Source organism: Anser anser (genome assembly GCF_964211835.1).
Source record: "Anser anser genome assembly, chromosome: 27".
Lineage (NCBI taxonomy): Eukaryota > Metazoa > Chordata > Aves > Anseriformes > Anatidae > Anser > Anser anser.
Genome location: NC_139748.1, coordinates 5,965,369 through 5,985,866, shown reverse-complemented (window position 1 = coordinate 5,985,866; position 20,498 = coordinate 5,965,369). Strand labels below are relative to the sequence as shown.

Below are 20,498 nucleotides of genomic sequence, written 5' to 3'. Positions count from 1 at the left end.
GCTTCAGCGCATCTCAGACAAGTAATGTTTTGCGGAGACAGGATGTGTCTGCCTTGACTGGGTGACACACAAATAAACTGCTGGCACTGCCCCTTGCAGGTGGAAAGGGCGTTCAGAGTGCTTATGATGGATGCGCTCTAGTTGGCTAGTAAATGGTTTTTGTAATTGTACAGGTTTTATATGTTTAGGTTCCAGATTACCTGGAATTCATTTCCAACCCAATGGATTTTTCCACCATGAGGCGGAAGCTGGAGTCCCACCTGTACCGAACATTGGATGAGTTTGAGGAAGACTTTAACCTTATAGTTACCAACTGCATGAGGTATAATGCTAAAGACACGATTTTCCACCGAGCAGCTGTCCGGCTCAGAGACCTCGGAGGAGCGATATTGCGTCATGCACGGCGGCAGGCTGAAAACATCGGCTTTGACACTGATGTGGGGATTCACCTGCCCGAGTCACCCAAAACTGAGGACTTTTACCGCTTTTCTTGGGAGGATGGTGAGTGTTGATTAACTTTTACTTTCTGGATAGATCATAACCATGTACTTTGTTCTGAGCATGTCACACAGCCTGTGTGAAAATCATAGCCATCATACAACATAAAAAATGTTTCCTATCCATGTATTTACCTGAGCATATATCTAACTCCTTCATAGCCTCAAAGAGCAGGTTTTCAGGTGAGCTGAGCTCTCGAAGCTAAGTGCAACTTAGTTCCAGCTCTTTTAGTGCATATCTGCCTCAGAACTTTGTACCTGCCTATGTTATTTGATTTGTGCCGTGGGTGTATCATAAATTGGTATTTTAAAGAAGAATGCAAAGGTGCATCTAGGATTTTTGCTCTAAGGAAAGATCACATATTTCATTGTAAATCAAAGCAATAATCATTATATGCTTGTGGCTTGTTACAGAGCCAACTCTGTATTGTTCAGGGGTTGAGACTATTTTCCTTCTCAGTTTCTGTGATTCTCTTGGTTGCAAATGTGACAAATAACGAGGGAGAACTGAATGAGAAAACTAACGTGGTTTCACCCCTGTTTGAGGATTGCGCAGGAGGTGCAAAGCCTTCCAGGGTAGGCAACAAATGGGCAAAGTATAGGCCAGCTAGATTAGACGGAGCCCTAAGGGCTGGGAGGAGATGATGTGGCATTACGGTACTGGGACCCAAGCAATCCTTCTAGGTGAGACTTTCCATTCACGACGTGACCCCAGCCATGCCCACAGCCAAGATCAACATCTCAAGAGGCAGATCCCAAGCACCGGTTGGCGATGGTGTACAATTGCTTTGCTAAACTTAGTGCAGAACACGGCTGCCATCCAGCACTTGGAGCTTGCAGTCTGTGATTCATTTCCTAAATGTTTCAACCCTCTTAAATACAGATAGTCTGTTACGAAATTCGTGTTAGGGTATGATAGGGCAGCCCTCAGCTGTCTGCCCTGCTCCAGCAGTTGCTGGCACTTCAGCAGGCCCGTGAAGGACCTGGACTGTCTTGTGTAGGGTGCAGACACGTGTTCTTCCACTGCCATCCCTGGGACAGTAATGGGAACTGGAGGGCAGTGCAAGTTAAATCAGCTGCTCTTTACCCAGTGGAAGGAAGTCCGAGCTCCAGGGCTAATAATTTGTAAATCCCCAAACTAAAGCAACTGGTTCATAAATAGCATCGATGGTAATGAGGCATGGCTTTGGTCCCAAATAGCAGCAGTGGAATTCCCTTCTCTGAAAAGCCTTGCTCCTTCCCTTCACTGTTACAATTTCTTTTGCTGCAGTGGATAACATCCTCCTGCCAGAGAACCGGGCTCACCTCTCCTTGGAGGCCCAGCTGAAGGAGCTGCTGGAGAAGCTGGACATGGTGAGCCCCATGCGGTCCAGTGGTGCCCGGACGCGACGCATCCGGCTCCTGAGACGGGAAATCAACTCCATTCGGCAGAAGTTGGCCCAACAGCAGAACAAGACCATGCCCAACGGGGAGCCTGTGCCATGGGAAGAGGGGCTGGATAAAACGTTGAAGGAAGAGGATGAGGAAGGGGAGAAAGGTGAGAGGTTGCAACAGGATTTTACTTCTAACTTTCCTAGTGCATGTTGAGAGCCAGCGCCTGCTGTTCCTCCTGTCTGTGGCTTTAGTGGAAGACAGGAGTGACCCTGGGTAGTTTTGAGAATAACTCTTTCTAAAATGTTCAAGCAGATTCTTTGTTCCTTTATCAGATGATGCCAAGCCCCCACACCCTCCCACCCTGGAGCCCACAGGACCCGCACCCTCCTTCTCGGAGCTGGAGTCTCTACAGGACCCTCCGACGCTCAAACCCATCAATGAAAGCAAGTCCCTGAACCAGCTGCAGAAGAAGGTGATGTCGGACAGGGAGTTCTTCGACAAGAAGGCGCTGCAGCGGGAGAGCCAAGCCTTCCAGCGCCTGCTGAGTGACAACGGCCTGAACGGACTCGCCTTGCCGCCTGCAGACACCCCCACCAGCCCCCCCTTCAGTGGCGTGGGCCGACGGACATCTGTCCTTTTTAAAAAAGCTAAGAATGGGGTGAAGCTGCAGAGGGGCTTGGACTGCTCCCTGGAGAACGGGGAGGACCACGGGCAGAGCGACAGGGAGCGACAAGCCCGGAAACGGCCGCAGAGCAGGAGTTACAGCGAGAGCGATGGAGAGAAGTCGCCCAGGCAGGCAGGACAGAGAGGTGATTCCTGGGGAGTTCTCTTCCTTTTGTACACCTGGAAACTGCTAGGTAGGGCTGGGAGAGTGGGAGTGCCGAGGCCAGGTATATGTGTTTGCATGTGAACTGCTCGCCTGAAACTCACTTTGTGCTTGGAAGACACAGTCGCCAGAGCCAGAGGTGCCTAAGGAAAGCCTCACCTCTTCTGCAGGTTCCTAAAACGGGGCAGACAAGACATGTCCACGATGAGTTGCACCTCTTTTCTCCCCTGACTATCCTGGAGTTTGTGGTAACTTAGTTCAGCTCTAGACAGCTCCGTTTTAGACATTTAAAGCTAACAAGATGAAACCCAAATTGGGTTACAAGTAATTCTTCCTTTCACCAGTCTGCAGGGCTGCTGAGAGAAGGAGTTTGCCATTTTTTGTAGAGCAAGCCACCATGCCCAGCTGCTTGCAAAGATGTTGAATGGCCTGGCTGGAGATTCCAGGGTCTGTAGTAAGGGTTGAGAAGTGTTGGCATTCCTGTCCTCATGGGAAACTTTGCGTCGAGTTCTACTCTGAGCTGAGGAGCGAGGGTTTCCTTCTGCAGAAGTGATGTGTTTGTTTGGAAGTGTGCAGTGGATCGGTAACACAACACTTGTGTAAGATGAGATGGTAAACACTGCTTTTAAACCAAGCTGTACTCTCAGTTCTGAGACTCAGATAAAATTAGTGAGAAGACCAAACAGGTTCCTTTTCGAAGGAGACCTGTAAACAAGAATAAGCAGCTGAGATCAAATTTAGAAAGATTCAAGGTGAAAAGGAACATCTGAGTGACAGCAATGTGATTTCTTTCCAATTCTGTGTTAACAGCCATCGTGGGACAGCTCCCATGTGTAAGGCTTGACAGCCCATACCTCAAATACCATCTTAAAGTTACTTGGCTGTCGAAGGTTGTTCGCAAATAGAGAGTGGGAGGAAAGCAATTGCACATTGGGGTTGACTTACCAGGACAGGTTAAAGGAAACGTGAATATCTTCTCCAAAGAGAGGCTGCTAGTTGAGGGACACACTGTCATTGTGTGCCAGTAATTAAAGCAGAGAGGAGTTACCCACAGTGGATAAAGCTCTGAATGAGAAGTTGAAATTAAAAAAGGAAAAATACAGGAAGGGTGCTGGAAAATCAGTGATAACTAGGCAGTCATATTTTTCCTCTGCTGAAGAAGCACTGGTGTGTTTTTTTTCCTGAATCGCAGCACTGCTTTGGTGATTCAGTGCCTTTGACTATTTCAAACACAATTGTTTCCTCCTAACTGGAGGGAGTGTCTGGTATGCCAGGTCACTGTTACCACAGAGGCAGGTCAGCGTGATCGGGGTTGTCAGACCAAGGTGTTGCCCAAAAATACACTCCCTGTGGCAGCTGCAGTGTTAAAGCTGGAAAAATAATAGTGGCCTTGACAAGATTTTGCCCTTTGTGTGGCTCAGGGACTTCTGGGGAGCCCGCAGGAAACCTGGGGACTGTTGGACCCCTGTGCTGTGTTTAGGATGGGTAAAGGCAATGGTTGTCTGCCTGCTTGTGCCTGCTCTGCTTTTCCTGGGGCAGTGTTGGGTTGGTGCTTGGTCTTGGGGGTATTTCCTTCTGCACCCCTGGGAGATTTGGTTCTTGTCTAAGCCCAGAGGTGAAGCCAGCTGCCTCTGTAGGTATCCCTCTGGTGCACGGAGCAGGAAACCTGGCAGCAAAGGTAAGATTTCCAGTGCAGTCAGTGCCTGGGGCAAGGAATTGAGATATTCCACTGCAGTGACATTTGTACTGGCCTGAGAGGAAGAGGGGGGGCTCCTACCCAGGGGGAATTTGCTTCCTCGGTGTCTGCTCTGCCTGTTGGAAAATCTCATTTTCAGATATAGAAGCAAACAATTTTTCCTAGAGAAGTTTTGTTCTCAGCACGGAAGCTGTAACCAAACAAGTGACGGGTTCCTGTGCCTGCTGCATGGGACCAGCCTGGGAGCCAGGCCTGGGGTGAGGCAGGGATAAGTCAGTGTGAGGCTTCCACGTCTTTTCCAAATGCACCTGAAGCCAGATGAGCAAGGGCCTCACTTTCCAGCCTGTGTCTGGCCTTGCCCGGTGAGCTGCGTGCTGCGTGGAGCTCTCCTGTACCATCCCCAGGCACTCCTCCAGCACTCGCTGCTTCTTCAGGCAGCCCAATTTCCCACGTGTGGGGAGCAGAAATACCTCTCACTGGTCACCTTCGGGTTCCAGCTGAACCTGGGCAACTCAGAATTTCCCTCTCCTGTTGAAGCACTCAGCATCTTTGTGACTGCTCCTGCCTTTCCAGGTCAGCAGGCAGGGACCCTACTCGAGTTCTGGCAGCGTTTCTGTGTGTCGTTGCTGTTTCTTGGGGCTGATTCCCATTTGTCTCCTGGCAGGAGTGACCAACGGCTTTGCGAAGCACGCAGAAAACGGCTCCGACTCCGAGTGTGGCTCAGGCCCGGGCGGCGGGCTGGTGCTTGAAGCCTGCAGGTAAGACCCTGGGCTAAGCTGCTCCCCCAGAATATCTCCTCTCTGGATTTATTGGCCTGAGTTTGTCTTTCAACTTCTTTGTTTAAAACCCAGCCCAAATAGTTAGTTATTTTTTGTGTTGAACCTAAAGAAAAAAGCTTCTCAGGCTCCGTCCTGTCATCTTAAGCTCTAGGTCCCAGAGCACTGCTTGATTTTTCAAGCAAATGGGCATCTGTTACACTCCTGTTTCTCAGTACGTAGGCGTCCTCTTTGCTGATGCATATCTTCCTGCGGTTCTTGAGAGCCAAGGCCAGAAAACCCTTTGATCCCAAATGGCCAGCCCAGCACCACAGGCAAAACTGAACTTCTGCCACCTACTGAACGGCTGCTTTCTTCCTTCCAGAAGTTTAAAAGCAGAACTTTAAGGCAGGACCGAACAGACTGAAAGCAGATGTCTGTATTTTGGTCAGATGCAGCAGGTACCATGGTGCCATACCCATTTTCCGGGCTTATCTCCCTGTCCATCCCTCCTCACGCTGACTTTACGCTTCACAACCCTTTCACTGCACAGTGAAATCCGTGTCATAACAGCGTTGTGCCAAAATCGTGTGCAGCGTGTGCTGTGAGTGCAGGCTACAGGGGCAACTAGGGTTGATGTGGGTAATATTTTCAGTGCCTTAAACAGGTCATTGCCCTCTGCTTGTCTTTGATGGTCCTGAGGGTGATGGCCTGTCAGTAGGGAAGTACGTTCAGTCACTTTGTGCGTCCTTCCAGTGCGTGTGCTCAGTTAGTCCTGTAAAACCCCAGTGCAGTGGTAGCTGGGCGCTTGAGATTGTAAAATTCCCCGTGCACACCCATAGTTAGGACTGAGACTACACTTTGCTGTGTAACAAATTATTCTGCAGCAGGGTTGAGTCCCAGGAGCATTTTTGGAATGAAAACTTCACTCTGCTTTGCAGAGTGATCCTAAATGTTAGCTGTCAAAAGAGGTGTATAACTTGTATAGCTAAGGTTTGGTTAGTGTCTCCATCATAAATCGGTTTTCAGAGGCTTAAAATTTGGCTACAGCACAGCTGGTTTGGGGTTGAAATTGACATTTTAACCCTGGAGCAAACTTTGGGGGGATCCCTGTGTTCTTCATCCAGAACTTTTGGAAAAAACGAATGTGTGCATGGTGGAGCAGCAAACAAGAGGAGCTGGCATTTTGTTAGTTGGCCTTTTAACTCATGAACAGCTTTGTTTAAAACATGGTTTGGACGGAAAGATAAGCCATTATGTGCCTTAATTCCTTCAAATGGTTCGGCTAGTACTTGGAAAGGCCCGAGGCAGCAGGCGGTGCGAGCAGTGTCCTACAGGTATGCAGAGCTGTGTTTTTGTCTCCTTTCCTGGTGTTGCTCGAGGGCCTCGTGGTGCCTGTGCCTGTGGAAAGAGGCCAGGCCTGGGTTTGGAGGGAATGAGCTCTCCGCGAGGGCAGGAAGTGGTGGCAGAGCGATCCCACGTCCACTGCCAGGGGCTGGGCAGCCCCAGGGGAGCAGGCAGCGCCCCGGTGAGTTACCTCCCTTAGCAGATGCTGAGCCCCTTGGAGGCAAAGGGCCTCCGACGCTTCTCTGAGCTGACATCCACCCACCTCCTCCTCTCTCCCCTTTTCTCTGGGTTTTGTACCCAAATCTACAGCTTGATCATCACTGCCTCTTCTGTAAGTCGGATATTGCCACGATCCCCATGCAGGTCTCACAAGAAACTGTTGCAGTAAAATACTGTAAGTCGAGAAGATGCATCGATGGGAACAACAAGCGGAGAGCTGGATTCATGCAGGGTTGTAATGTCATTTAAATGGGAGCCCTTGAGTCATGCAGAAATCCTTCACGGGGTGAGGATGAACTCAGAACAGGACAAGGAGCCAGAAACTTGCTTTCAGACCGTGTCTCAGTCTCATGGCCCTACTATATTTACCTCAGTTTCCCCATCTGGAAGTGAGAGAGACAAAACTGAATTCACAGGGGAGCATGGGGGCTTGTTAGTTGATGTTTGCAAAGTACTTTGAAGATGAAAAGTGCGATGTAAGTGCTTATTATAATAATTGCAAGCAATTCACATAGCAAAAATTACATTAGAGCTATGTGACACCCACAAAACAAGGAATTAAAAACAAGCTGATGTCTCATGGAGAACTTGTACAATTATTCTATTTAGGAGCAGCTCTGTTTACTGCTTTTTCTCCACTCTTTCTTTTTGAGCACCAAATACACTCAGAATGGGGTGGTTATTAGAGAATTGTAAAAAATAATTACGAGAAGTGAAAAAAATACGATTGCCTAAGATGGAGATGGTCTGCTTTCTGAAATGTGTGTAGTAGGGAGGTAAAAGGATGTTCAGAACTTGGGCTAATAGAGTTCGGTTGCTGATAGATTGGCATCGTACCAGAGGGCTGCTCTGTCCTCTCTGAAGTCTGCACACAACCGGGTGAGCCCACGTGAGTGCCAAACATCACGGCATCACCTCTCCAGCATGAAGTCCGTGCTGGGTTTCTTCCTCACGTTAATAGTGAGGTTTGTATGAGGCCCCCCTCATCAGTCATGGAAAAGCTGGGATAACGTCCAGCATTGCTGCACCAGAAGAGACGTTTTGCTCAAGTATTCGGTGTTCTTTTCACATCAGGGATGCACCAGTGCAGTGATTTTCCACTATTTTAAACGGGAATCCATTTATTTGGCTGTGTGTTCAAGGGTAATCTGTTTTTTCCTAATGCTCTGCTTTTCCTTTTTGTTCCAACAGTGGTTTGATGCCTCCCAAGCGAAGTCGAGGGAAGCCAGCTCTTTCTCGGGTGCCCTTCTTGGACGGTGTGAACGGAGACTCTGATTACAGCAGCTCAGGTGAGAGCGGCTCACAGGGACTCTGCTTTGGGGAACACCTCGCTCCTGCCCCGCAGCACGACAGGGCTGAGACCCCACGTGAAGCAGGGGGAGCAGGTCTCAGGGCGTGTTGGGAACCAGCCCCAGGAAGCACGCAGATGGCACGGTCAGGATGCTAACCTGCCTGCGTGTTACCACCCTGCTTTTTACCAATTTATGCTGTTGCATAAAAGGTTTTTCCTGCTTTCGCTTTTGCTGATTGCTTGTGCCCTGTGTTCTCCTCAGATTTTCTGTTGGTCTGGTGTAATGTGTCTGGCACGGCCTTCTTCAGATAAGGGACTAGTTCTCTTTAATGCTGCTGCAATACAAACAGTAAATGATAATTACAAGAGAGGTCTCTCTGGAGATGACTTCATAGCTCTTCCCTCTTGTATTGCTATCCTTGCTTTCAAGGTCTTCGTAACAGAGTCATTGCCTTTGTCAGACTGCGCTGTCCAGTAGTGTAATTAAGTCACGCTCCTCTAACGCTCCCCAAGGCAACACACCATTCTTCCAGCACTCACGTGGCCAGATTCTCATCTTGGTTACGGTGTGTCATTGATAGAGTTATTGCCGGTTTACGCTGGTGTCTCTGAAAGAAGAATTCAGCTTTGGCATCCCGGTATGCCCGTGCCCTTCTGTACAGCTCCTGTGCACTGGCTCCTGTCTCCGCGGGAGCTGTTATCATCCTGGACCCTTCGTGCTCAGCAATCTGCTTTGGAGATAAGCTTACAGAGAGGGGCTGGTATCGGGAGAATTAGAATCACACGATTCTGTGCTTTATAACATCGTTTCGTTAACAGAAGAAATGCATTTAGAATGTGATAACGGAGAAGCGCATCAGATCTGCCTTGGCAGTGCTCTCATTTGGGTTGTATTCTGCATATTCTAGATTCAGTTTGACTTGTGGTAAAGTCGGAGTATTGACCATTCCCCCCCAGAGGAAGCACTGCTTGCTGTAAAATTCACAGTAATGAAGATTGCTCCTTTTCCAGGGCCAGGAGCTAGCAGATGAGTTATTCATGTCTTGAATAGATCTCCTGCAACATTTCTGACCCGAGTTTGAAAAAATTGGTAGCTAACAGACTTCTGTCAATGAGAAGCAGGCATTTCCTACAGAGATCAAATACTCTCAACATACATGACATCAGAATTGGCCGGGTATTTGTATTTACAAGGAATAAAAAGGAGCTCTCTGAGCAGAGATCCAAATCAATCTCAGATACAGCTTCATCAGTTCCATTGAGGGTGGATTTAGCTTGGTGGAGCGTAATGGACCAAATTCATCACTTTTATACCCATTTGATTTCAAAAATGTTACAGCTATTCATTTCAAAGCTGAGTTTGGTGAACCTGATCTAATGGAAAGTGTCCCTGGGGGTGGAACTGGACGGTCTTTAAGGTCCTTTCCAACCCAAACCATTCTATGATTTCTCTGATGTTATGATTCCACATGTGTGCATGGACTTAGACCTATGATTTAGGAGAACAACTGTCTTAAGGCAGAACATAACTTTATGGACAGACCATAAAAAAGGCTGGACATTCACTGTAGCCAAGCTATATCTCATTGCACGTTACATTTATCATAAACTTACTGCAGAAGAGATGCGTGTCTTACCACGTATGGATGTGGATACCAAATGTATGTAGGTTCAAACAATAAGTGGCTTTCCATTTTGCTCTCTGTCTTTATTAAGAGAAATGGTTTGGAATTGTGCATTTGTGCACGTCACTGACTAAATTTATGCTTTTTTGTGACAAATAAGTGGACAGTAGGTTTGTTCTCAGTAAAAGTGAAATTCCAGCTCTCTGCTTGCTGCCTAACCAAACAGGATAAAAAAAAATTAAACAGAAATACTGTCAACGTGTTTTAAGTGCAACAAGTCGTTCAGCTGCTTTAGCTGATTGCTACCAAGACAAGGCGAGCCATCAGGACTGGGTTAGGTGACAGGGTGGTTTCTTGCGTTATTGCAACCTCCGTGCTGGTACCTGGGCCCTTGTAAGCCATGCCTCCTTCTGTCCCTTAGGCAGGACTCTCCTGATGGCCTTTGAGAGTCAGGCTGAGCTGGAGCCCTTGGAGCTCGTGTGGGCCAAGTGCCGTGGCTATCCCTCCTACCCCGCCTTGGTAAGTGCCTTCTGCTCTCTTGCAGTCTGTAGCAGCAGCGCAGGTACCGCAGAACACAGTGCCAGTGTGCAGTGTAGCCAGACAGAAAAGGAGAGCTTCTCGAAACCATGCAATATGTGGGTTTTGTTTTTTTCCCTTTTCACAGTTTATTTTCCCTGTGCTCATTGTTTCAGAGCCCTCTCCTCTCCCTCTCCTCTCCACAGTACTATAGGAATGAGAAGACTTAAATTTTGTGAAGGCAGGCACTGGGTGCCACTGGTGTCTCACTGCCCATACATTTTCTTACCCAGTGAGCACAGCTGTATACGTAGGTGCCCAGCTGGCCTTATGGTATATATAGATCCTCTTGCAATAGCTGTATGTTTGACTTGAAAATGAGAATGTATGCATGTTTTGGAACCTAGTCCTTTAAAAAGTGTTTAATTGATATTTATCCTTTTTTAGATATTTAACTATTACTGTGAAATCCATAAACTTGGCTTCAGTGAGCACCATGCTCAGTTCCAAAGTAGGATAACATGCAGCTATTGCTCGGAAGTGCCAGTAGCACTGCAGGCTTTTAAGTGCTTGTTAAGTTATCAGCAGAGAGAGATTGCTGAAGTAAGTATATAACATTAGGTAGTCTGACCGTGTCTTCTTGTTTCTGCTCCTTTTAAATATATCCCTTGAGACGCGGCTCTTCCAGCCGTCTCTGCTCCGTGCAGTTTCTGCATGGCTGCAGCCATTCCCCGAAGTACCTTTATGGTTGGGATCACTGAGAGAGACAGCGCTTGTGACTGCTGAGAAATTGCAGGGGGTTGAAAGCAAGTGTAGTCGTCACGGAAATTATACAGGTCTCTGCATCCAAACAGCAGAGCTGTGAAACCATGCGTAAGCTGACACAGCGTGTATGCCCGGCCGTGGCTGAGTACAATTCTGATGCTGTCAAAAAGAGCAGATTCTGCTAGAAGAGTGACCCTCATCCGTGCTTTTACTCTGGGTGGGAATCCAGAGGAGAGAACAAATTTGGATCTGCTTGCCGTATTGGCCAGCCAAAGCATTTTGTTGATCATGATGTGGCTACAGTCAAAGTTAGATTGTGCTTTAGCATGGCAAGGTTGCCCAAAAATAAAGCTTTTTTTTTTTTTTAATAGCAATGTGTTGTGGTGGTAAAGTGGCTTAATAAAATCCTACAGCTGGCCAGTGTCAAAGCCAAGCTGCTTTTTCTAGCCCTTAGAAGCCAGGATCAGGAGGCAGAGAAGAGAAGACCTGGTATTATATCCGCCTTTCGCTGCTTCATTCCCCTCCTGTGATTATCTAGCACAAATGTTGGACACTGACACTTCTGCTTGATATAGGGACAATTGATGCATTTGTTGTAATTTCTCTCCAAAATGACTCTAGTCTGCGTTCCCCTAGCCTGGTAAATCCAGCATTGCTTGTCAGTTCTCTTAAATACTGGGTCTGATTCTGATCTAATAACAGCATAAATCTCAGCAATGCCACTAAACTCGATCGAATTGCACCAGAATGGAGCTGTTGTGAAATAACATTATGCCTGCTGAGTACAGCAATGGTCTTAAATTTATTGCACAGGTTTGGAGAGAGGGAGGGAAATCCTTTGCTGAACACAACCGTGCTGAGTTTGTGCTTAATTATCGATTAGCATAAATGCATCTGCAGCCACACAGAGCCACATACTTCTGTCCTTTCACTTTTTTTTTTAACATCAGGTGCTTGGCTGTTGGGCTGACTGGTTTCCTTTCCAAATTGAAGCCTTGAGGATAGGAGAATTCGTTAAAAAGAGCTGCTGAGATAGAGCAAGCAGTTTGCTTACCCATCCTAAGTAGGTTTTAATCGTCTAGCTTGGATAGATGGAAAGAACAGGAAAAATAAATGCATTTTCTGCAGTGCTTGAAGGGCTTTGTGCTTAAATATCCTTTCCCTCTGTCACTAGATAATCGATCCCAAGATGCCGCGTGAGGGTTTGCTCCACAATGGAGTCCCCATCCCAGTCCCGCCCATGGATGTGCTGAAGCTGGGGGAGCAGAGGCAGACAGAGGCAGGCGAAAAACTCTTCCTCGTCCTTTTCTTTGACAACAAGAGAACCTGGTGAGTGCATGCAGACAGGCGGGGGCCTGTGGTGAGTGCTGTGGCAGAGAGGGAAGATTTAACATAATCTTTGGTGTATGGGAGCGTACAGAAGTTATTGTTATGATGATGTTATGTGTAAATCAGAATTTAAATATGCAGCAATCGAGAAAAGTCTAAATGGGGGAGCCGCTCTGCTTTTCCCTGGCCCAAGAACATGCCATTTGACCGCTCCATTTGCATGCTGAGCAGCACGACAGCCTTCACCCAGGGGTCACAGCACCACAAAAATACTGAGACACATGAAGAGCCAATTTAGTGGTCAAAATCTATGGCAAATTATAGGGAGCGTTTTACTTCAAAACACAAGCAGACTCGGCAGCCAGTTTCCCTGCTGCACAAAAGATTTGCCAAGAATCTCCAGGGTAACATTTTCAAAATGCTGGATTTTTTTCCATATTTAGACCTAAACTAACAGCCTGAGTCTTCAGAGGTAGCGATACCGGCAGTTTTCAAATGAAGCCGTGGAAGATGGAAAATGTAGGTGTAAGCACTTGGTTGAGGGCAAGTGAAATATCTCAAAGCCTTTCACTGTTCTCAGACAGACTGAATCTGCTGATTTCAGTGTCAGTGGCTGACCAGGCTCGTGTGGTAGCAGTAACCCAGACAGATACAAAAAGCCACAAACCAATGAAGTGCCTTAAAAATGAGCGATAAGGCTCTGAAATCAGCATGTGAAACAATGGGAAGCTTGTAAAACTGGAGCATTGTGCTGGAAGAGGTGAGTCCCCGTAACGAGGCAGGCAGCCGTCTGCTGAACCTGCTGGATTATTTAACCAGCAAATGCAACAGGAACCAAGCAAATAAACAGTAACACAGGAGTTGGTGTCTGCCTGCTGCTGGGATCAAAGATCTGCAGGGTTTAAACTGAGGACAAAGCAGATGCTGAGCAGTTGGGGTGCACATGCAAATGGAGGAGAGAGTAGACTTGCCTATTCTTCTCTTTCCTCTATAAAATGAGATACCAACAGTTTAAAAAGGAGCCTCACAGGACTTCAAGAGCCCTCCTCCTCCTTCATCTCCTTGATGTAGTCTTTACCTGCATCCCTGGAAGGGATTCTAGGGAGGTAGCAGCCCTGCGAGGGTCAATATTTCTCCTGAGGGCAGGGAAGGGCTGGAGGAAGGAGGCGAACGCTGCCCAGAGGCTGTGCTGCAGCTGGAGGGAAGGTTCCTGGGGAGAGAGCAGAGCCAAATGCACAGCAGGTAAAGCAGCAAGGGGAGCCTTGCCTCCTGCGTTTTGGGGCTGCAGCAGCGTTTTGTGCAGTTAAAGAGGTGGAGGCAAGGGGCAAGACAGGCAGGAAAAGTGTGTGCTCTCTTCTTGGGAAGCTGAGAAGGGTTGGGGTCACGTTTGCATCACCTTATGAGTATCTTCATGTCCTCTGGAGAAAAGAGGTGTAAAGACACACACACCTGAGGCTTGTTATTTGTACGCTGCATTGTTTCACTTTCCCTGATTACCAGAACCTCCCGATAACAGGGCATGTTCTTCAAAGAGGTACTAATGATTTTTAGCTGGAAATCAATGGCAGTGTCACACTTCCCCTCGCTGTAGTCATCAGTTTTGAAAAATCTAACTCCAAGTTTGTAATTGAAACTACCTGCCCAGTAAAAATCAACATTTCCTCTATTTTGCCTTGCTGTTATTGAAGACAGAGCTCGAGTGGTTCCTGACATTTTTAAGTGGCTACTTCTTAGATCCTTGAACGCAATTTGTACAAAGCCAGAGCATCTCAGCAAAGTCCTAAGACCCCGCTTAGTGCCAGATCCAAATTCTGCTGACTTCAGTGAGGCTGCAGAAAGGTCACAAAGACAAAACTTAGCCCCTCATCTTCGTGGTGAAGATGCGCTTTGCTGCCCTGGGTTGGCTGTGTTGGCTGGCTGGGAAACGCATTGAACCGTGGCCGAGATTTAACTCCGTGGGGCTGGAGTTCATTAGGAAAGATGTTGTGTTTCTGAGTGTGCTAATTAACCTGGGCTAACGACTGCACAATAAAAACTCGGTGTAGACGAGGCACTTGCAGTGTTGGTCATCTTTGGTTGGGGTCAACTTGGGCTTGGAGCGTGTCTCCTGGAAGCTTTGGATGATACTCAGATAACTGTACTTGCCCAAACCGTGATGCTTACAGACTCCTGGAAGAAGGCAGAGCTGTCTTGGTGATAAAAACTTTCTGCAGTGGAAGTCCCTGTACTTGCTCTGTGCGGAACAAAAGTTTCCAAGTTTCCCTGGAGCTCCAAGGAGAATTTACAGCCTCGAGGAAGGACAGTGGAGAAAAACGTGTGCTCATGTAGGAAGGCATTTTGGCTGCAGTTCTTCCATGGCCAATGCAGGCATTTACACCTTCATAGCGTCATTGTGGGGTGTTAATTTAAAAAAAAAAGTAGATCATCTGAATGTAGCTACTCCTGGGGAGATGACAGCCAGTGACTAATTGCAGCTGAGACCTGCGGGGAGTGCTTGAGGAGCTGGAGCACTTGGCCTTGTCTTGGAAACTCTTGGGACAACCTCCTTGTCCTGAGCCAGGCACATCGGAGCAGTCAGCCTCCCGCAGAGAGCTCGGGTGTGATGTTGCGAGGTCAGGATTCCTCCAGGTATTTGCTCTTCTTTCCCCGGCCTTTCTCTTCTCCCTTGGTGATGGGGGTTTTGTGCTCTCCTTTTATCGCAGGCAGTGGCTTCCGCGTGACAAGGTGTACCCCCTCGGCGTGGACGACACCGTGGACAAACTGAAGATGATGGAAGGCCGAAAAACCAGCATCCGCAAGTCTGTGCAGGTGGCGTACGACCGAGCCATGATTCACATGAGCCGCGTGCGGGGAGATCACCCCTTTGTTACGTCTAATTATCTGTAACGGGTCGGGGTAGCCAGTCCTCCTCCTCCAGACCCCGCGCTCGCCAGGGGGGTCAGAGCAGACCGCTCGGGCGCTGAGCGGCCGGGGGCTCGCTGCTGGCGGGGAGCGGGGCGGCTGCCACCCCCTTCGTGTCCTCGTGCGAGGTGCGCCGATCCCAGCAGCCGTCAGCACTCCTCGAAGTACCCTGACACGTGCCAAAAAGCCTGTCCAGCTTCTTTCTGAATGTGTCTCGCTGAAGAGCTGGCAGGAGATGAAATGTATTAAGTCTACAGGGCCGGGAGGAAGGTGTTGGGAAAAGCTGCTGGGCGGCGGGAGCCAAGGTGAGCTGATGCAGCGAGCAGAGCCCAGCGCTCAGATGTTCGGACCCTCGCCCCTGCCTCCCCCGTGCCACCAGGGTTCGCAGTCATCAGCCAGCCCTGAGCGATTCCCGGGAACCCGTCACCGCTGTAAGCAAACCAGGATCCTTTATGGAAATCCCAACTGGACTTTTCTCGTGCCAAATTTACCCTGACCATCACTGGCCTTTTTATTTTTTTTTTAGATGACATTGATTGTCCCATCATGTTCAAGGAATTGTGGCTGGGAGTTAGTATCACGCTGTTCCTGCCTACGTACAGTGTTTTCATGTTCGATTTCTTGCATTGCATTTAGAAAAGTTTGAGATATTTTGGTAACCTTCCCCTCTGCTACACACACTTACATGCACAGATGCACAGAGCTTTAAATATAAAAAGCAAATTATCTGCTTTTTTTTTTCTTTTTTGGTGTGTGTTTATGTCCTAGAAATTTCTTTGGTAGTTTCAGATTTAAATTCTGATTTCCATGACTGTGCTTGTTCCAGTCACGTTTCATATCATGGTTTAGTACAGAATTGAGTCTATAAGCAAAGATAACTTCCTTTTTTGAAGAAACAAAACTAATTTTGGAGGTGTCCAATGAGCTAGAGCAGCTTTGCAGGCACTGAGGTTGATCAGGGTTGGAGGGAGATGCATCGTTTGTGTTGTTTTATGCACATTTGGTGTGAGGCTCCTCTTCCTTTCTTCCTTCTTTTCTGTCTCTTTCAAGTTTTCCTCGGGCTTGGTTTGGGTTGAGACCAAGCACCAAGTAGAGCACACAACCATTTTGCCTTTTCGCCTTCTCTCACACACGTCTGTCCCTTCCCTAGTGTGTGGGTCTCCAGCGTTGTCATCATTAAAAAAAAAAACAACAAATAAACCCAGCTCTGCTGACAACCCCTGTTTTTTTTCTGGGTTTGCACGGCAAAAACAGGGACAAACGATGTTCGGAAACAGATGACAAAACCTTTTCTATTAGCCAAGGACTTTTGATTTCTCTGATCTCTTCTGTTGTGTATCCCTCTTTGCTTTCCCATTTTAAGAACCAAAGGTGCAGAGCAAGATTGTAGATTGAATATCACCATTTCGCTTTTTAACTCGATATTTTTTTATTATTTTAACTTTTTCATACTGAAGAGAATGTGGGGTCAAAATAATAATTAATAATAATTAATAATAATGAATAGTGGGGAGTAATCACTGCCATTTCTACTTGGTCTACTTTTTTAAAATACCACTTCTTATACATTGGGACACGGAACCACACTTTAAGGAAGATTCCTGTAACATATAGAGATGGGGCATAGGATTTTGTAATAATAATAATAATAATGCCTACGGAGTGTGGCTAGGGAAGGATGTTGTGTATATAGTTGTAAGATATTGTTCTAAATTATTTAGACCTATTGTCACCATTCTTGAAGTCCTCAGTTGTGTTGCTGGGTCTTTTATATGCACACGGTGTAATTTATTTCGAGGAACATACACTTTTCCAGGTGGTAGCTCAGCTGTGGACTTGTGACCTGTGTATATGTTCTAAGATCTTGGGATTTGTTTCGTTTTTTCTTTTGTTTTTGTTTTTTTTAATGACATTTTAGGATTTGGATTGGCTAATATCCTGCTGTTGCTACGGGACCTAAACGTTACTGTCAGTCTGCTGTAAAGCACAGATTGCTCTATTTATTGTAGAAAGTGAGTTTATTTGCTTTCTAGAACTGTTTATATCAGATGGTATAAGAGAGGTAATATGAAAATCTATGCTTGTAAAGAAAAGAACAAATGCTAATTTTACCTACTATAATCTGACTGTCTGAGACTATATTTTCTCTCTGAGAAATAAATGTTCTAATGTATAAAAAAAAAAAAAAAAAAAGGAGTCCGTGCTAGTGTTGTCCTGACGTGCGGGCCTCTCGGGTGCACGGGGATGGCAGGCAGAGGGTGCTGATGCTGCGGGCTCTGCTCTGGAAAATGCTGTTTCTTCCCTGGTTGATGGGAGCCGAGGGAGCCTTCCCAGTCCCTCGGGCTGGCTGGGGGAAGAGCGAGGGTGTCCCCGGCTCCTGCTCGCTGGACGCCCGCGGCCGCGCGCTCTTTTCTTCCTTTCCTTCAGCAGAGGATGCTCGGCTCGCCCGGTGCCAGTGCAGGCGACGCAGATGGGCGTATGGCCTTGAAGAGGATCCACGGGGAAGGAAGACACGGAGGGACTAAGCCCTGTGTCGCCTCGAACGTCTCCTGCAGGTGAGTTTTTCCCTGTGCAATGCATGGAAGCGTTGGGTTCTGCATGATGGGATCCCAGCCGGCACCGTGCAGGGCAGCCCTCTGCTTGGGACGGCTGCAGAGCCCCAGAGGGATGGCAAGTGGGAAATGCGGGGCTCGAATCCCATCTCCTGGCAGTGCTCGTGGCCCTTACTGGGCCTGGGGGCTCCTGCAGTGCAGGGCCACGGGCTGGGAGGCTCGCCAGCAGATGGAGACAGGAGCCGAGCGAGCGGCCGCAGCAAGGGCTGGGCTCTGCAGCGTGGCTCCTCCGAGCATCTCCCTTCCCTAACGAGCATCTCCCCTAACGAGCATCTCCCTTCTGTCTTCCCTAACGGGCATTTTTCCTCCCTGCACAGGGCTGTGCTGCTGCAGGCAGTGGCACACCACCGGGACCCTCTGTGCAGCCCCCGGGTTTGGCTGCAGGCTGCTCTCCGAGGACACAGGTACGGTTCCCATCCACTGCGAGCGCTCCCCGTGCAGGGCCAGCGGTGCAGATTTCCTGCTCTGATGCAAAACCCCGCTGGAGCCGAGAGACTTTTTTCCCTTCCTTTTCCCCACCCCGCTATCAGAGCACCACAAATGGCACGGGGGCGGTGTGCGCGAGGAAAAGGGTATTTGGGCTTTGCAAGGGGTCGGGTGGGTTAAAACAAAGCCTTGCCTCTGTCTCCACCTGAATTTAATTTAAAGGGAACAGCATGAAGAGCTCAAACACCATACCTGGGGCAGCTGAAACGGGGCAGGGCTGTGAGCCTGACGGCAGCTGTGGCTGAGGGATACGGGGGAGCTGCAGCAGCATTGGGCACGGCTGACCTGAAGGCCCCAAAAAAAACCACAAAAAAGCACAAAAAAAGCACAGCTGCACCGGGTGTGACTGCTCCGAGCACCCATCCTGCTCCTCCAGTGCTGCCTGGCCACGGGCACCATCCTGGGATGCCTCAGCCCTCCCCTCTGTGCCTTCCCAGCAGTCTTGCTGCAATTTTCATTCCTTAGCCTTGTAAAGCAGAAACAAACCCCGGCTCACCGTCCCTACCCTCTCTGGGCACAGCTTGACCCGACAGGATGGGTGAAGTACGGCGTGGGTCTCTGCGAAGGCTTTATGGCGACCTGTTCTGGCTCAGCGAGCGTTGCAGATGTGTGAGGCGGCATTAAAAAAGGTGAGGTCCTCACTTTCTTTTTAATGTTTTCTACCTGTTGCAAGAAGCAGGGGAGGATCGGGATTTAGGAGCAAGCGGGGCTGGTGGGAAGGCTGCGACGTGGGAGCAGCGCGCGGTGTCTTCCCAGAAGGAAAGCACCGAAAAACAGCAGCCGTGGCCCTGCATCAGCCCACCCGCCTATTCAGTTCCACGCTGGCATTTTCGGTTGGAATCATTAGATACTAATAAAATAGCTTCCCTCCACCTCCTCCTTTTCCTCTTAACAAATGAAATGATGACTTGGGGAATTACTCTGCGGCTGTAAGGTTTCCATGACAATGGCACCTTCCAGGCGCTCCAGCAGCGGCTGGCCCCAGCCCCGGTGCTCGCCCCCAGCCTCTCCCCGTGGGCCAGGGATCGGGGAAAGGAGCCCAAGGAGCCAGGTGAGGATGTTTAAACTGGGGCAGGGCAGGGAGCCAGCCCTGGTGGTGGAGGTAGCCCAAAAGGGCAGGGTGAAAGGAGGTGGTGGGGTTTTATTTTGGGTAGTCCGTGAGCAGGGGGGTGCAGAGCCTCTGCGGGGTTGTGCTGGGGGCCCCAGCAGCGTTGCCTGCAGCCCCTGGCAGCGTGGCCCCCCCCCCCGACAACAGGTCCTGAAAAACCCATGGGGGTAATAGGGCTGAGCCCCCTGTTAACACCCCACAGCCCGATTGCAGTGCATGGGGCAGGGATTTAGGGGCTCGGGGCTGCCCCAGCCCCCCCGGCCCTTTTCTGAGCCCTCGGGCTGAGCCGATCCCCCCAGCCCAGCGGCCACCAACAAACCAGCGCCTTCCAAAGCTGTGTAAAGAACCAGCCTTTTATTGCCTCACGCCAGCACCTCGAGGCTGCTGGCCTCGCCTCTCTCCCTGCTGGCCCCTTGCAGACAGAGGGGACCATGGGGCAAAGCACCCTACTAAGCTCCCCCCGAACGACTGCTGCATCTCCCTGCACCCTCCGATGTCCCAATCCAGGTGGAAACACTTCTCCTGAGCCAGGCACCCACACAGAGCAAACCCAGCTCGCTCCCAGCCCAGGCTCATCCCCACATCCCTGCTGGGCACGGTGTGGCTCACATGCCGGCCGCCAGGCACCGTCAGGGCATCTGGGGGGGGAAATATGGGGAGAAAGGCTCAGGGGGGCAGAGCAGGGAGGGCCAGGGAGAAGCAGGGGCCAGGGGATGGAGAACAAACCCCAAGCCCCCGTGTAGTCCCTGACCCAAGCCCTGCGGGGCAGCCCAGGGCTCCCCCCGCTGGGTTTTTAGTACTGCCACCCCCATCCTTGCTGGGCGACCCCTTCTGTGTGGTTTCAGTTCTCTGAAGAAAAAAACAAAACCACACTGCTTTCCCCCGGAATGGTACAGAAAGGAGAAGTTCCAAATTTTATGGATAGGAAAACCGAGGCACAATGGAAGAAAACGACATGCCTGCAGCCCCCTGGGGCCAACCAAAGACCTGCCCCCCCCAGCCCCACCGCAAACACCTGCCAGACCACGCAGCTCAGCCCGCAGTTGGGTTGTTTTGGTTTTTCCTTTTTTTCTTTTAATTAGTCATGTCAAACTACCGACCGCCAGGTCTGTCTCAGAGAAAACAAAAGGCACACCCGAAAATAAAGTAAA

At 49.1% G+C, this 20,498-nt stretch overlaps 1 protein-coding gene across 6 annotated transcripts in view; it reads left to right on the top strand.

Moving 5' to 3' along the window:
* BRPF3 (bromodomain and PHD finger containing 3) overlaps window positions 1-19,469 on the top strand; it is a 31,522-nt gene extending 12,053 nt beyond the window's left edge. For 4 of the 6 annotated variants that reach the window (XM_083812290.1, XM_083812291.1, XM_083812288.1 and 1 more), the window contains exons 6-13: window positions 189-501; window positions 1,768-2,034; window positions 2,204-2,680; window positions 5,058-5,151; window positions 7,906-8,003; window positions 10,052-10,149; window positions 12,086-12,240; window positions 14,943-18,681. In XM_083812290.1, coding sequence (XP_083668416.1) covers window positions 189-501; window positions 1,768-2,034; window positions 2,204-2,680; window positions 5,058-5,151; window positions 7,906-8,003; window positions 10,052-10,149; window positions 12,086-12,240; window positions 14,943-15,126 — 1,686 coding nt within the window. In that variant the 3' untranslated portion in view covers window positions 15,127-18,681. Of the gene's footprint in view, window positions 1-188; window positions 502-1,767; window positions 2,035-2,203; window positions 2,681-5,057; window positions 5,152-7,905; window positions 8,004-10,051; window positions 10,150-12,085; window positions 12,241-14,942; window positions 18,682-18,759 lie in introns of those variants that run through there. The other 2 variants (XR_014575563.1, XR_014575562.1) reach the window with 2 other exon arrangements.
* The last annotated feature ends 1,029 nt before the right edge of the window (window positions 19,470-20,498 follow it).